At 38.9% G+C, this 17,748-nt stretch overlaps 1 protein-coding gene across 1 annotated transcript in view; it reads right to left on the bottom strand.

Moving 5' to 3' along the window:
• Window positions 1–17,748, bottom strand: part of VAX2 (ventral anterior homeobox 2) — an 880,531-nt gene that overhangs the window by 734,806 nt on the left and 127,977 nt on the right. Inside the window, exon 2 of the mRNA XM_073649618.1 lies at window positions 836–1,023. Within this exon, the coding sequence (XP_073505719.1) occupies window positions 836–1,023 (188 nt within the window). The remainder of the gene's footprint in view (window positions 1–835; window positions 1,024–17,748) is intronic.

The following is a 17,748-nucleotide window of genomic DNA, read 5'->3' as shown; positions in this document are numbered from 1 at the left end:
ATTCACTGCAGAGTGGTGACATCACTGAGAATGCAGCCTCGCCATTCACTGCAGAGTGGTGACATCACTGAGAATGCAGCCTCGCCATTCACTACAGAGTGGTGACATCACTGAGAATGCAGCCTCACCATTCACTGCAGAGTGGTGACATCACTGAGAATGCAGCCTCGCCATTCACTGCAGAGTGGTGACATCACTGAGAATGCAGCCTCGCCATTCACTACAGAGTGGTGACATCACTGAGAATGCAGCCTCGCCATTCACTACAGAGTGGTGACATCACTGAGAATGCAGCCTCGCCATTCGCTGCAGAGTGGTGACATCACTGAGAATGCAGCCTTGCCATTCTCTACAGAGTGATGACATCACTGAGAATGCAGCCTCGCCATTCTCTACAGAGTGGTGACATCACTGAGAATGCAGCCTCGCCATTCACTACAGAGTGGTGACATCACTGAATATGAAGGCTCTCCGGTAAGTTCACTAATACTCCGCCTATCCATTCAGTATTACAAATCTTCCCATCCTATCAGAATTGTAAATCTTCAGGCAAATAGCATTTATCAGTTTACTGGACTCAAGTGTTAAACATTGTGAAATCAGAAGTTATTGATGTCACCAATCCCAACTTCACGTAGCAATTGCAAACTCTATGTTTGATTAGATAACATTGATCTCTATGGTTCATGTATATAAAACCAATCTATATAAATGCACACTAAGAGTAATGTGGAATCTTGTATACCGATACGGCCGGAGTGATGACGAATATCAGGACTGCATTCACCTGCTGGATCTCCTTCATGATAATCTTATCCAAACCCATCATTCTCACCTGTGTTTCTGACAAGTTGAGCTGTCTTGCCAGTTCTGTCCTTTCCCTGCCAACCACATACTGGCATCTCTGGAACTCCAACTCCAACCGGTACAGTTGCTCCGCAGTGAAGGAGGTTCTGGTGCGTTTTGGCCGGTCCAGATCCAGGCCTTTAGGGAGGACAATCTCTCGGATCGTCCCTTTGGCATCTAGATGAAAGAAAAAGAGAGGAGGGTGACATTAAAACAGGGAATGAGTCGGCCCATTTCACTAATTCCATCAATCGATGGACAAATAAATCAATTTGACAAATTTTCACTTTTTATTTTTTGGTTAAAATAGGGTTATTCTCATTTTATGGTCTTGAGGAGTTAAAGAATAACCAACTCCCAGCTTCTTGCTTGCTGGGGGGCAGTGTATTCCTGATGATTGACAGTTGTTAGTCTGAACTGTGCACTCTCCCATGTCACAAGCAGAGGCAGGGACATTGAAGGTGGCTGGACCCAGAGCAGCACAGTGCACTCTCCTATGTCACAAGCAGAGGCAGGGACATTGAAGGTGGCTGGATTCAGAGTCACTCTATGCACTCTGCCATGTCACAAGCAGATTCAGGGACATTGAAGGTGGCTGGATCTAGAGGAGCACTGTACACTCTCCCATGTCACAAGCAGAGGCAGGGACATTGAAGGTGGCTGGATCCAGAGGAGCACTATACACTCTCCTAGGAAACAAGCAGAGGCAGGGACATTGAAGGTGGCTGGATCCAGACCAGCACTCTACGCTCTCACATGTCACAAGCAAAAGCAGGGACATTGAAGGTGGCTGGATCCAGACCAGCACTGTACGCTCTCACATGTCACAAGCAAAAGCAGGGACATTGAAGGTGGCTGGATTCAGAGCCGCACTGTGCACTCTCCCATGTAACAAGCAGAGGCAGGGACATTGAAGGTGGCTGGATTCAGAGCCGCACTGTACGCTCTCACATGTCACAAGCAAAGGCAGGGACATTGAAGGTGGCTGGATCCAGAGGAGCACAGTGCACTCTCCCATGTAACAAGCAAAGGCAGGGACATTGAAGGTGGCTGGATCCAGAGGAGCACAGTGCACTCTCCCATGTCGAAAGCAGAGGCAGGGACATTGAAGATGGCTGGATCCAGACCAGAACTGTACACTCTCCTATGTCACAAGCAGAGTCAGGGACATTGAAGGTGGTTGGATCCAGAGGAGCACAGTGCACTCTCCCATGTCGCAAGCAGAGGCAGGGACATTGAAGGTGGCTGGATCCAGAGCAGCACTGTACACTCTCCCATGTCACAAGCAGAGGCAGGGACATTGAAGGTGGCTGGATCCAGACCAGAGCAGCACTGTGCACTCTCTCATGTCGCAAGCAGAGGCAGGGACATTGAAGATGGCTGGATCCAGACCAGAACTGTACACTCTCGCATGTAACAAGCAGAGTCAGGGACATTGAAGGTGGCTGGATTCAGAGCCGTACTGTGAACTCTCCCATGTAACAAGCAAAGGCATGTACATTGAAGGTTGCTGGATCCAGAGCTGCACTGTGCACTCTCCCATGTAACAAGCAGAGGCAGGGACATTGAAGGTGGCTGGATCCAGACCAGCACTGTACACTCTCCCATGTAACAAGCAGAGGCAGGGACATCGAAGGTGGCTGGATCCAGAGCAGCACTGTAAGCTCTCACATGTCACAAGCAGAGGCAGGGACATTGAAGGTGGCTGGATTCAGAGCCGCACTGTGAACTCTCCCATGTAACAAGCAAAGGCATGTACATTGAAGGTGGCTGGATTCAGAGCAGCACTGTGCACTCTCCCATGTAACAAGCAGAGGCAGGGACATTGAAGGTGGCTGGATCCAGAGCAGCACTGTGCACTCTCCCATATAACAAGCAGAGGCAAGTACATTGAAGGTGGCTGGATCCAGAGCAGCACTGTGCACTCTCCCATGTAACAAGCAGAGGCAAGTACATTGAAGGTGGCTGGATCCAGACCAGCACTGTACACTTTTCCATGTAACAAGCAAAGTCAGGGACATTGAAGGTGGTTGGATCCAGAGCAGCACTGAATGCTCTCACATGTAACAAGCAGAGGCAGGGACATTGAAGGTGGTTGGATCCAGAGCAGCACTGAATGTTCTCACATGTCACAAGCAGAGGCAGGGACATTGAAGGCTGCTGGATTCAGAGCAGCACTGTACGCTCTCACATGTCACAAGCAGAGGCAGGGATATTGAAGGTGGCTGGATCCAGAGCAGCACTGTAAGCTCTCACATGTCACAAGCAGAGACAGGGACATTGAAGGTGGCTGGATCCACAGCAGCACTGTAAGTTCTCACATGTCACAACCAGAGGCAGGGACATTGAAGGTGGCTGGATCCAGACCAGAGCAGCACCGTGCACTATCTCATCTCGCAAGCAGAGGCAGGGACACTGAAGATGGCTGGATCCAGACCAGAACTGTACACTCTCCCATGTAACAAGCAGAGTCAGGGACATTGAAGGTGGCTGGATCCAGAGCAGCACTGTACGCTCTCACATGTCACAAGCAGAGGCAGGGACATTGAAGGTGGCTGGATTCAGAGCCGCACTGTGCAATCTCCCATGTAACAAGCAGAGACAAGTACATTGAAAGTGGCTGGATCCAGACCAGCACTGTACACTCTTCCATGTAACAAGCAGGGACATTGAAGGTGGTTGGATCCAGAGCAGCACTGAATGCTCTCACATGTCACAAGCAGAGGCAGGGACATTGAAGGTGGCTGGATTCAGAGCCGCACTGTGAACTCTCCCATGTAACAAGCAGAGGCAAGTACATTGAAGTTGGCTGGATCCAGAGCAGCACTGTATACTCTACCATGTAACAAGCAGAGGCAAGTACATTGAAGTTGGCTGGATTCAGAGCTGCACTGTGCACTCTCCCATGTAACAAGCAGAGGCAGGGACATTGAAGGTGGCTGGATCCAGAGCAGCACTGTACACTCTTCCATGTAACAAGCAGAGACAAGTACATTGAAAGTGGCTGGATCCAGACCAGCACTGTACGCTCTTCCATGTAACAAGCAGGGACATTGAAGGTGGTTGGATACAGAGCAGCACTGAATGCTCTCACATATCACAAGCAGAGGCAGGGACATTGAAGGTGGCTGGATTCAGAACTGCACTGTGCACTCTCCCATGTAACAAGCAGAGGCAGGGACATTGAAGGTGGCTGGATCCAGAGCAGCACTGTAAGCTCTCACATGTCACAAGCAGAGGCAGGGACATTGAAGGTGGCTGGATTCAGAGCCGCACTGTGAACTCTCCCATGTAACAAGCAAAGGCAGGGACATTGAAGGTGGTTGGATTCAGAGCAGCACTGTAAGCTCTCACATGTCACAAGCAGAGGCAGGGACATTGAAGGTGGCTGGATTCAGAGCCGCACTGTGAACTCTCCCATGTAACAAGCAGAGGCAAGTACATTGAAGGTGGCTGGATCCAGACCAGCACTGTACACTTTTCCATGTAACAAGCAGAGGCAGGGACATTGAAGGCTGCTGGATTCAGAGCAGCACTGTACGCTCTCACATGTCACAAGCAGAGGCAGGGACATTGAAGGTGGCTGGATCCAGAGTAGCACTGTACACTCTCCCATGTAGCAAGCAAAGGCAGGGACATTGAAGGTGGCTGGATCCAGACCAGCACTGTACACTCTCCCATGTCACAAGCAGAGGCAGGGATATTGAAGGTGGCTGGATTCAGAGCAGCACAGTGCACTCTCCCATGTCACAAGCAGAGGCAGGGATATTGAAGGTGGCTGGATCCAGAGCAGCACTGTACACTCTCACATGTAACAAGCAGAGGCAGGGACATTGAAGGTGGCTGGATCCAGACCAGAGCAGCACCGTGCACTCTCTCATGTCGCAAGCAGAGGCAGGGACATTGAAGATGGCTGGATCCAGACCAGAACTGTACACTCTCCCATGTAACAAGCAGAGTCAGGGACATTGAAGGTGGCTGGATCCAGACCAGCACTGTACGCTCTCACATGTCACAAGCAGAGGCAGGGACATTGAAGGTGGCTGGATTCAGAGCCGCACTGTGCACTCTCCCATGTAACAAGCAGAGACAAGTACATTGAAAGTGGCTGGATCCAGACCAGCACTGTACACTCTTCCATGTAACAAGCAGGGACATTGAAGGTGGTTAGATCCAGAGCAGCACTGAATGCTCTCACATGTCACAAGCAGAGGCAGGGACATTGAAGGTGGCTGGATTCAGAGCCGCACTGTGAACTCTCCCATGTAACAAGCAGAGGCAAGTACATTGAAGGTGGCTGGATTCAGAGCTGCACTGTGCACTCTCCCATGTAACAAGCAGAGGCAGGGACATTGAAGGTGGTTGGATCCAGAATAGCACTATACGCTCTCACATGTCACAAACAGAGGCAGGGACATTGAAGGTGGCTGGATTCAGAGCTGCACTGTACACTCTCCCATGTAACAAGCAGAGGCAGGGACATTGAAGGTGGCTGGATCCAGAGCAGCACTGTGCACTCTCCCATGTAACAAGCAGAGGCAGGGACATTGAAGGTGGTTGGATCCAGAGCAGCACTGTAAGCTCTCACATGTCACAAGCAGAGGCAGGGATATTGAAGGTGGCTGGATTCAGAGCCGCACTGTGAACTCTCCCATGTCACAAGCAGAGGCAGGGACATTGAAGGTGGCTGGATCCAGAGCCGCACTGTACACTCTCCCATGTAACAAGCAGAGGCAGGGACATTGAAGGTGGCTGGATTCAGAGCTGCACTGTACACTCTCACATGTCAAAAACAGAGGCAGGGACATTGAAGGTGGCTGGATCCAGAGCAGCACTGTAAGCTCTCACATGTCACAAACAGAGGCAGGGACATTGAAGGTGGCTGGATTCAGAGCTGCACTGTGCACTCTCCCATGTAACAAGCAGAGGCAGGGACATTGAAGGTGGTTGGATCCAGAGCAGCACTGTGCACTCTCCCATGTAACAAGCAGAGGCAGGGACATTGAAGGTGGTTGGATCCAGAGCAGCACTGAATGCTCTCACATGTCACAAACAGAGGCAAGTACATTGAAGGTGGCTGGATTCAGAGCCGCACTGTGAACTCTCCCATGTAACAAGCAGAAGCAGGGACATTGAAGGTGGCTGGATCCAGAGCAGCACTGTAAGCTCTCACATGTCACAAACAGAGGCAGGGACATTGAAGGTGGCTGGATTCAGAGCTGCACTGTGCACTCTCCCATGTAACAAGCAGAGGCAGGGACATTGAAGGTGGTTGGATCCAGAGCAGCACTGTGCACTCTCCCATGTAACAAGCAGAGGCAGGGACATTGAAGGTGGTTGGATCCAGAGCAGCACTGTACGCTCTCACATGTCACAAACAGAGGCAAGTACATTGAAGGTGGCTGGATTCAGAGCCGCACTGTGAACTCTCCCATGTAACAAGCAAAGGCAAGTACATTGAAGGTGGCTGGATTCAGAGCTGCACTGTGCACTCTCCCATGTAACAAGCAGAGGCAGGGACATTGAAGGTGGTTGGATCCAGAGCAGCACTGAATGCTCTCACATGTCACAAACATAGGCAAGGATATTGAAGGTGGCTGGATTCAGAGTCGCACTGTGAACTCTCCCATGTAACAAGCAGAAGCAGGGACATTGAAGGTGGTTGGATCCAGAGCAGCACTGTAAGCTCTCACATGTCACAAGCAGAGGCATGGACATTGAAGGTGGCTGGATTCAGAGCTGCACTGTGCACTCTCCCATGTAACAAGCAGAGGCAGGGACATTGAAGGTGGCTGGATTCAGAGCTGCACTGTGCACTCTCCCATATAACAAGCAGAAGCAGGGACATTGAAGGTGGCTGGATCCAGAGCAGCACTGTAAGCTCTCACATGTCACAAACAGAGGCAGGGACATTGAAGGTGGCTGGATTCAGAGCCGCACTGTGAACGCTCCCATGTAACAAGCAGAGGCAGGGACATTGAAGGTGGTTGGATCCAGAGCAGCACTGCACGCTCTCACATGTCACAAGCAGAGGCAGGGACATTGAAGGTGGCTGGATCCAGAGCAGCACTTACAGGCTCTACAGCACAAAGCTTTGCAGTCTATCAGAAATAAGGCAACAAGCAGTAAATGAAAATTAAAAATCGTTCAATTCTTGAGAACAGAGGCGATTTTTCTTAAGTGATAAATTGAAAATGTGATTGTTTTTATTAACACTTCGCAATTTTATCTATTTGGATGAGAGGAAAACCTCTTTAATCAAATTTCCTTGCACACTAAAGGCAGTGACATTAGACACCAACTTATAAATATGCAAAATTTGGTGAATTATTCCTCTTATCTTTAGATATGATGATAACACTTTAGTCATTTTGGACATAGCAGGATCAAAGCATTCATTATCTAGTCCATAACAGAAAATCAAAATGATCTCCAGTGTGAGAAGCTTGTCAAACACTGCCGATATCTAAGCTTACTGCATCTCTATGACTGTGAACTGGTGATTGAGAGGATAATCATGTTACCTGCACAAGCAGCTTTTGTGACCTTGTATGATCCAGTAACATTGCTAATATCAGCACTATAATACTGCCCCTATGTACAAGAATATAACTACTATAATACTGCCCCTATATGCAAGAATATAACTACTATAATACTGCTCTATGTACAAGAATGTAACTACTACAATACTGCCCCTATGTACAAGAATATAACTACTATAATACTGCTCCCTATGTACAAGAATATAACTACTATAATACTGCCCCTATGTACAAGAATATAACTACTATAATACTGCCCCTATATACAAGAATATAACTACTATAATACTGCCCCCTATGTACAAGAATATAACTACTATAATACTGCTCCCTATGTACAAGAATATAACTACTATAATACTGCCCCTATGTACAAGAATGTAACTAGTATAATACTGCCCCTATGTACAAGAATATAACTACTATAATACTGCCCCTATATACAAGAATATAACTACTATAATACTGCCCCTATATACAAGAATATAACTACTATAATACTGCCCCTATGCACAAGAATATAACTACTATAATACTGCCCCTATATACAAGAATATAACTACTATAATACTGCCCCCTATGTACAAGAATATAACTACTATAATACTGCTCCCTATGTACAAGAATATAACTACTATAATACTGCCCCTATGTACAAGAATGTAACTACTATAATACTGCCCCTATGTACAAGAATATAACTACTATAATACTGCCCCTATGTAAAAGAATATAACTACTATAATACTGCCCCCTATGTACAAGAATATAACTACTATAATACTGCCCCTATGTACAAGAATATAACTACTATAATACTGCCCCCTATGTACAAGAATATAACTACTATAAAACTGCCCCCTATGTACAAGAATATAACTACTATAATACTGCCCCCTATGTACAAGAATATAACTACTATAATACTGCCTCCTATGTACAAGAATATAACTACTATAATACTACCCCCTATGTACACGAATATAACTACTATAATACTGCCCCCTATGTACAAGAATATAACTACTATAATACTGCTCCTATGTACAAGAATATAACTACTATAATACTGCTCCTATGTACAAGAATATAACTACTATAATACTGCCCCCTAAGTACAAGAATATAACTACTATAATACTGCCCCCTAAGTACAAGTATATAACTACTATAATACTGCTCCTATGTACAAGAATATAACTAATATAATACTGCTCCAATGTACAAGAATATAACTACAATAATACTGCTCCTATGTACAAGAATATAACTACTATAATACTGCCCCCTATGAACAAGAAAATAACTACTATAATACTGCTCCTATGTACAAGAATATAACTACTATAATACTGCTCCTATGTACAAGAATATAACTACTATAATACTGCGTCTATGTAAAAGAATATAACTACTATAATACTGCTCTTAAGTATAAGAATATAACTACTATAATACTGCCCCCTATGTACAAGAATATAACTAATATAATACTGCTCCTATGTACAAGAATATAACTACTATAATACTGCCCCTATGTACAAGAATATAACTACTATAATACTGCTCCTATGTACAAGAATATAACTGCTATAATACTGCCCCTATGTACAAGAATATAACTACTATAATACTGCCCCCTATGTACAAGAATATAACTACTATAATACTGCTCCTATGTATAAGAATATAACTACTATAATACTGCCCCCTATGTACAAGAATATAACTACTATAATACTGCTCCTATGTACAAGAATATAACTACTATAATACTGCCCCCTATGTACAAGAATATAACTACTATAATACTACTCCTATGTACAAGAATATAACTACTATAATACTGCCCCTATGTACAAGAATGTAACTAGTATAATACTGCCCCTATGTACAAGAATATAACTACTATAATACTGCCCCTATATACAAGAATATAACTACTATAATACTGCCCCTATATACAAGAATATAACTACTGTAATACTGCCCCTATGTACAAGAATATAACTACTATAATACTGCCCCTATATACAAGTATATAACTACTATAATACTGCCCCCTATGTACAAGAATATAACTACTATAATACTGCCCCTATGTACAAGAATGTAACTACTATAATACTGCCCCTATGTACAAGAATATAACTACTATAATACTGCCCCTATGTAAAAGAATATAACTACTATAATACTGCCCCTATGTACAAGAATATAACTACTATAATACTGCCCCTATGTACAAGAATATAACTACTATAATACTGCCCCCTATGTACAAGAATATAACTACTATAAAACTGCCCCCTATGTACAAGAATATAACTACTATAATACTGCCCCCTATGTACAAGAATATAACTACTATAATACTGCCTCCTATGTACAAGAATATAACTACTATAATACTACCCCCTATGTACACGAATATAACTACTATAATACTGCCCCCTATGTACAAGAATATAACTACTATAATACTGCTCCTACGTACAAGAATATAACTACTATAATACTGCTCCTATGTACAAGAATATAACTACTATAATACTGCCCCCTAAGTACAAGAATATAACTACTATAATACTGCCCCCTATGTACAAGAATATAACTACTATAATACTGCTCCCTATGTACAAGAATATAACTACTATAATACTGCCCCTATGTACAAGAATGTAACTACTATAATACTGCCCCTATGTACAAGAATATAACTACTATAATACTGCCCCTATGTAAAAGAATATAACTACTATAATACTGCCCCCTATGTACAAGAATATAACTACTATAATACTGCCCCTATGTACAAGAATATAACTACTATAATACTGCCCCCTATGTACAAGAATATAACTACTATAAAACTGCCCCCTATGTACAAGAATATAACTACTATAATACTGCCCCCTATGTACAAGAATATAACTACTATAATACTGCCTCCTATGTACAAGAATATAACTACTATAATACTACCCCCTATGTACACGAATATAACTACTATAATACTGCCCCCTATGTACAAGAATATAACTACTATAATACTGCTCCTATGTACAAGAATATAACTACTATAATACTGCTCCTATGTACAAGAATATAACTACTATAATACTGCCCCCTAAGTACAAGAATATAACTACTATAATACTGCCCCCTAAGTACAAGTATATAACTACTATAATACTGCTCTATGTACAAGAATATAACTAATATAATACTGCTCCAATGTACAAGAATATAACTACAATAATACTGCTCCTATGTACAAGAACATAACTACTATAATACTGCCCCCTATGAACAAGAAAATAACTACTATAATACTGCTCCTATGTACAAGAATATAACTACTATAATACTGCTCCTATGTACAAGAATATAACTACTATAATACTGCGTCTATGTACAAGAATATAACTACTATAATACTGCTCCTAAGTATAAGAATATAACTACTATAATACTGCCCCCTATGTACAAGAATATAACTAATATAATACTGCTCCTATGTACAAGAATATAACTACTATAATACTGCCCCTATGTACAAGAATATAACTACTATAATACTGCTCCTATGTACAAGAATATAACTGCTATAATACTGCCCCTATGTACAAGAATATAACTACTATAATACTGCCCCCTATGTACAAGAATATAACTACTATAATACTGCTCCTATGTATAAGAATATAACTACTATAATACTGCCCCCTATGTACAAGAATATAACTACTATAATACTGCTCCTATGTACAAGAATATAACTACTATAATACTGCCCCCTATGTACAAGAATATAACTACTATAATACTACTCCTATGTACAAGAATATAACTACTATAATACTGCCCCTATGTACAAGAATGTAACTAGTATAATACTGCCCCTATGTACAAGAATATAACTACTATAATACTGCCCCTATATACAAGAATATAACTACTATAATACTGCCCCTATATACAAGAATATAACTACTGTAATACTGCCCCTATGTACAAGAATATAACTACTATAATACTGCCCCTATATACAAGTATATAACTACTATAATACTGCCCCCTATGTACAAGAATATAACTACTATAATACTGCCCCTATGTACAAGAATGTAACTACTATAATACTGCCCCTATGTACAAGAATATAACTACTATAATACTGCCCCTATGTAAAAGAATATAACTACTATAATACTGCCCCCTATGTACAAGAATATAACTACTATAATACTGCCCCTATGTACAAGAATATAACTACTATAATACTGCCCCCTATGTACAAGAATATAACTACTATAAAACTGCCCCCTATGTACAAGAATATAACTACTATAATACTGCCCCCTATGTACAAGAATATAACTACTATAATACTGCCTCCTATGTACAAGAATATAACTACTATAATACTACCCCCTATGTACACGAATATAACTACTATAATACTGCCCCCTATGTACAAGAATATAACTACTATAATACTACTCCTACGTACAAGAATATAACTACTATAATACTGCTCCTATGTACAAGAATATAACTACTATAATACTGCCCCCTAAGTACAAGAATATAACTACTATAATACTGCCCCCTATGTACAAGAATATAACTACTATAATACTGCTCCCTATGTACAAGAATATAACTACTATAATACTGCCCCTATGTACAAGAATGTAACTACTATAATACTGCCCCTATGTACAAGAATATAACTACTATAATACTGCCCCTATGTAAAAGAATATAACTACTATAATACTGCCCCCTATGTACAAGAATATAACTACTATAATACTGCCCCTATGTACAAGAATATAACTACTATAATACTGCCCCCTATGTACAAGAATATAACTACTATAAAACTGCCCCCTATGTACAAGAATATAACTACTATAATACTGCCCCCTATGTACAAGAATATAACTACTATAATACTGCCTCCTATGTACAAGAATATAACTACTATAATACTACCCCCTATGTACACGAATATAACTACTATAATACTGCCCCCTATGTACAAGAATATAACTACTATAATACTGCTCCTACGTACAAGAATATAACTACTATAATACTGCTCCTATGTACAAGAATATAACTACTATAATACTGCCCCCTAAGTACAAGTATATAACTACTATAATACTGCTCCTATGTACAAGAATATAACTAATATAATACTGCTCCAATGTACAAGAATATAACTACAATAATACTGCTCCTATGTACAAGAATATAACTACTATAATACTGCCCCCTATGAACAAGAAAATAACTACTATAATACTGCTCCTATGTACAAGAATATAACTACTATAATACTGCCTCCTATGTACAAGAATATAACTACTATAATACTGCTCCTATGTACAAGAATATAACTACTATAATACTGCGTCTATGTACAAGAATATAACTACTATAATACTGCTCCTAAGTATAAGAATATAACTACTATAATACTGCCCCCTATGTACAAGAATATAACTAATATAATACTGCTCCTATGTACAAGAATATAACTACTATAGTACTGCCCCTATGTACAAGAATATAACTACTATAATACTGCTCCTAAGTACAAGAATATAACTGCTATAATACTGCCCCTATGTACAAGAATATAACTACTATAATACTGCCCCCTATGTACAAGAATATAACTACTATAATACTGCTCCTATGTATAAGAATATAACTACTATAATAGTGCCCCCTATGTACAAGAATATAACTACTATAATACTGCTCCTATGTACAAGAATATAACTACTATAATACTGCCCCCTATGTACAAGAATATAACTACTATAATACTACTCCTATGTACAAGAATATAACTACTATAATACTGTCCCCTATGTACAAGAATATAACTACTATAATACTGCTCCTATGTTCAAGAATATAACTACTATAATACTGCTCCTATGTACAAGAACATAACTACTATAATACTGCTCCTATGTACAAGAATATAACTACTATAATACTGCTCCTATGTACAAGAATATAACTACTATAATACTGCTGCTATGTACAAGAATATAACTACTATAATACTGCTCCTATGTACAAGAATATAACTACTATAATACTGCCCCTCTATGTAAAAGAATATAACTACTATATTACTGCCCATATGTACAAGAATATAACTACTACAATACTGCTCCCTATGTACAAGAATATGACTACTATAATACTGCTCCTATGTACAAGAATATTACTACTATAATACTGCCTCCTATGTACAAGAATATAACTACTATAATACTTGCGCCCTATGTACAAGAATATAACTACTATAATACTGCCCCTATGTACAAGAATATAACTACTATAATACTGCCCCTATATACAAGAATATAACTACTATAATACTGCTCCTATGTACAAGAATATAACTATTATAATACTGCTCCTATGTACAAGAATATAACTACTATAATACTGCCCCTATATACAAGAATATAACTACTATAACACTGCTCCTATGTACAAGAATATAACTACTATAATACTGCTCCTATGTACAAGAATATAACTACTATAATACTGCCTCCTATGTACAAGAATATAACTACTATAATACTGCCCCTATGTACATGAATATAACTACTATAATACTGCCCCCTATGTACAAGAATATAACTACTATAATACTGTCCCCTATGTACAAGAATATAACTACTATAATACTGCCCTCTATGTACATGAATATAACTACTGTAATACTGCCCCCTATGTACAAGAATATAACTACTAAAATGCTACCCCTATGTACAACAATATAACTACTATAATACTGCCCCTATGTACAAGAATATAACTACTATAATACTGCGCCCTATGTATACGAATATAACTACTATAATACTGCCCCTATGTACAAGAATATAACTACCATAATACTGCCCCCTATGTACATGAATATAACTACTATAATACTGCTCCTATGTACAAGAATATAACTACTATAATACTGCTCCTATGTACAAGAATATAACTACTATAATACTGCCCCTCTATGTACAAGAATATAGCTACTATAATACTGCTCCTATGTACAAGAATATAACTACTATAATACTGCCTCCTATGTACAAGAATATAACTACTATAATACTCCCCCTATGTACAAGAATATAATTACTATAATACTGCCCCCTATGTAGAAGAATATAACTACTATAATACTGCCCCTATGTACAAGAATATAACTACTATAATACTGCTCCTATGTACACAAATATAGCTACTATAATACTGCCTCCTATATACAAGAATAACACTACTATAATACTGCCCCCTATGAACAAGAATATAACTACTATAATACTGCCCCTATGTACAAGAATATAACTACTATAATACTGCCCCTCTATGTACAAGAATATAACTACTAAAATACTGCCTCCTATGTACAAGAATATAACTGCTATAATACTGCTCTTATGTACAAGAATATAACTACTATAATACTGCTCCTATGTACAAGAATATAACTACTATAATGCTGCCCCCTATGTACAAGAATATAACTACTATAATACTGCGCCCTATGTATACGAATATAACTACTATAATACTGCTCCTATGTACAAGAATATAACTACTATAATACTGCTCCTATGTACAAGAATATAACTACTAAAATACTGCCCCTCTATGTACATGAATATAACTACTATAATACTGCTCCTATGTACAAGAATATAACTACTATAATACTGCCTCCTATGTACAAGAATATAACTACTATAATACTCCCCCCTATGTACAAGAATATAACTGCTATAATACTGCTCCTATGTACAAGAATATAACTACTATAATACTGCTCCTATGTACACGAATATAGCTACTATAATACTGCCTCCTATGTACAAGAATATAACTACTATAACACTGCTCCTATGTACAAGAATATAACTAATATAATGCTGCCCCTCTATGTACAAGAATATAACTACTAAAATACTGCCTCCTATGTGCGAGAATATAACTGTTATAATACTGCTCCTATGTACAAGAATATAACTACTATAATACTGCTCCTATGTACAAGAATATAACTACTATTATACTGCCCCTCTTTGTACAAGAATATAACTGCTATAATACTGCCCCTCTATGTACAAGAATATAACTACTAAAATACTGCTCCTATGTACAAGAATATAACTACTATAATACTGCTCCTATGTACAAGAATATAACTACTATAATACTGCTCCTATGTACAAGAATATAACTACTATTATACTGCCCCTCTTTGTACAAGAATATAACTGCTATAATACTGCCCCTCTATGTACAAGAATATAACTACTAAAATACTGCCCCCTATGAACAAGAATATAACTAATATAATACTGCCTCCTATGTACAAGAATATAACTACTATATCACTGCCCCTATGTACAAGAATATAACTACTATAATACTGCCCCTATGTATACGAATATAACTACTATAATACTGCTCCTATGTACAAGAATATAACTACTATAATACTGCCCCCTATGTACAAGAATATAACTACTATAATACTGCTCCTATGTACATGAATATAGCTACTATAATACTGCCTGCTATATACAAGAATAACACTACTATAATACTGCCTCCTATGTACAAGAATATAACTACTATAATACTGCCCCCTATGAACAAGAATATAACTAATATAATACTGCCCCCTATGTACAAGAATATAACTACTATATCACTGCCCCTGTGTACAAGAATATAACTACTATAATACTGCTCCTATGTACAAGAATATAACTACTGTAATACTGCTCCTATGTACAAGAATATAACTACTATTATACTGCCCCTCTTTGTACAAGAATATAACTGCTATAATACTGCCTCCTATATACAAGAATAACACTACTATAATACTGCCCCCTATGAACAAGAATATAACTAATATAATACTGCCCCCATGTACAAGAATATAACTACTATATCAGTGCCCCTATGTACAAGAATATAGCTACTATAATACTGCCCCTATGTATACGAATATAACTACTATAATACTGCTCCTATGTACAAGAATATAACTACTATAATACTGCCCCTATGTACAAGAATATTACTACTATAATACTGCTCCTATGTACAAGAATATAACTACTATAATACTGCCCCCTATGTACAAGAATATAACTACTATAATACTGCTCCTATGTATAAGAATATAACTACTATAATACTGCCCCCTATGTACAAGAATATAACTACTATAATACTGCTCCTATGTACAAGAATATAACTACTATAATACTGCCCCCTATGTACAAGAATATAACTACTATAATACTACTCCTATGTACAAGAATATAACTACTATAATACTGCCCCTATGTACAAGAATGTAACTAGTATAATACTGCCCCTATGTACAAGAATATAACTACTATAATACTGCCCCTATATACAAGAATATAACTACTATAATACTGCCCCTATATACAAGAATATAACTACTGTAATACTGCCCCTATGTACAAGAATATAACTACTATAATACTGCCCCTATATACAAGTATATAACTACTAAAATACTGCCCCCTATGTACAAGAATATAACTACTATAATACTGCCCCTATGTACAAGAATGTAACTACTATAATACTGCCCCTATGTTCAAGAATATAACTACTATAATACTGCCCCTATGTAAAAGAATATAACTACTATAATACTGCCCCCTATGTACAAGAATATAACTACTATAATACTGCCCCTATGTACAAGAATATAACTACTATAATACTGCCCCCTATGTACAAGAATATAACTACTATAAAACTGCCCCCTATGTACAAGAATATAACTACTATAATACTGCCCCCTATGTACAAGAATATAACTACTATAATACTGCCTCCTATGTACAAGAATATAACTACTATAATACTACCCCCTATGTACACGAATATAACTACTATAATACTGCCCCCTATGTACAAGAATATAACTACTATAATACTACTCCTACGTACAAGAATATAACTACTATAATACTGCTCCTATGTACAAGAATATAACTACTATAATACTGCCCCTCTATGTACAAGAATATAGCTACTATAATACTGCTCCTATGTACAAGAATATAACTACTATAATACTGCCTCCTATGTACAAGAATATAACTACTATAATAATCCCCCTATGTACAAGAATATAATTACTATAATACTGCCCCCTATGTAGAAGAATATAACTACTATAATACTGCCCCTATGTACAAGAATATAACTACTATAATACTGCTCCTATGTACACAAATATAGCTACTAT

The sequence above is a fragment of the Phyllobates terribilis genome, unplaced genomic scaffold, assembly GCF_046119375.1.
Source record: "Phyllobates terribilis strain yellow unplaced genomic scaffold, ASM4611937v1 Scaffold_1__5_contigs__length_1240528914, whole genome shotgun sequence".
NCBI lineage: Eukaryota > Metazoa > Chordata > Amphibia > Anura > Dendrobatidae > Phyllobates > Phyllobates terribilis.
Note: the sequence above shows the minus strand (reverse complement) of the source record. Positions and strands in the feature narration are given on the sequence as shown.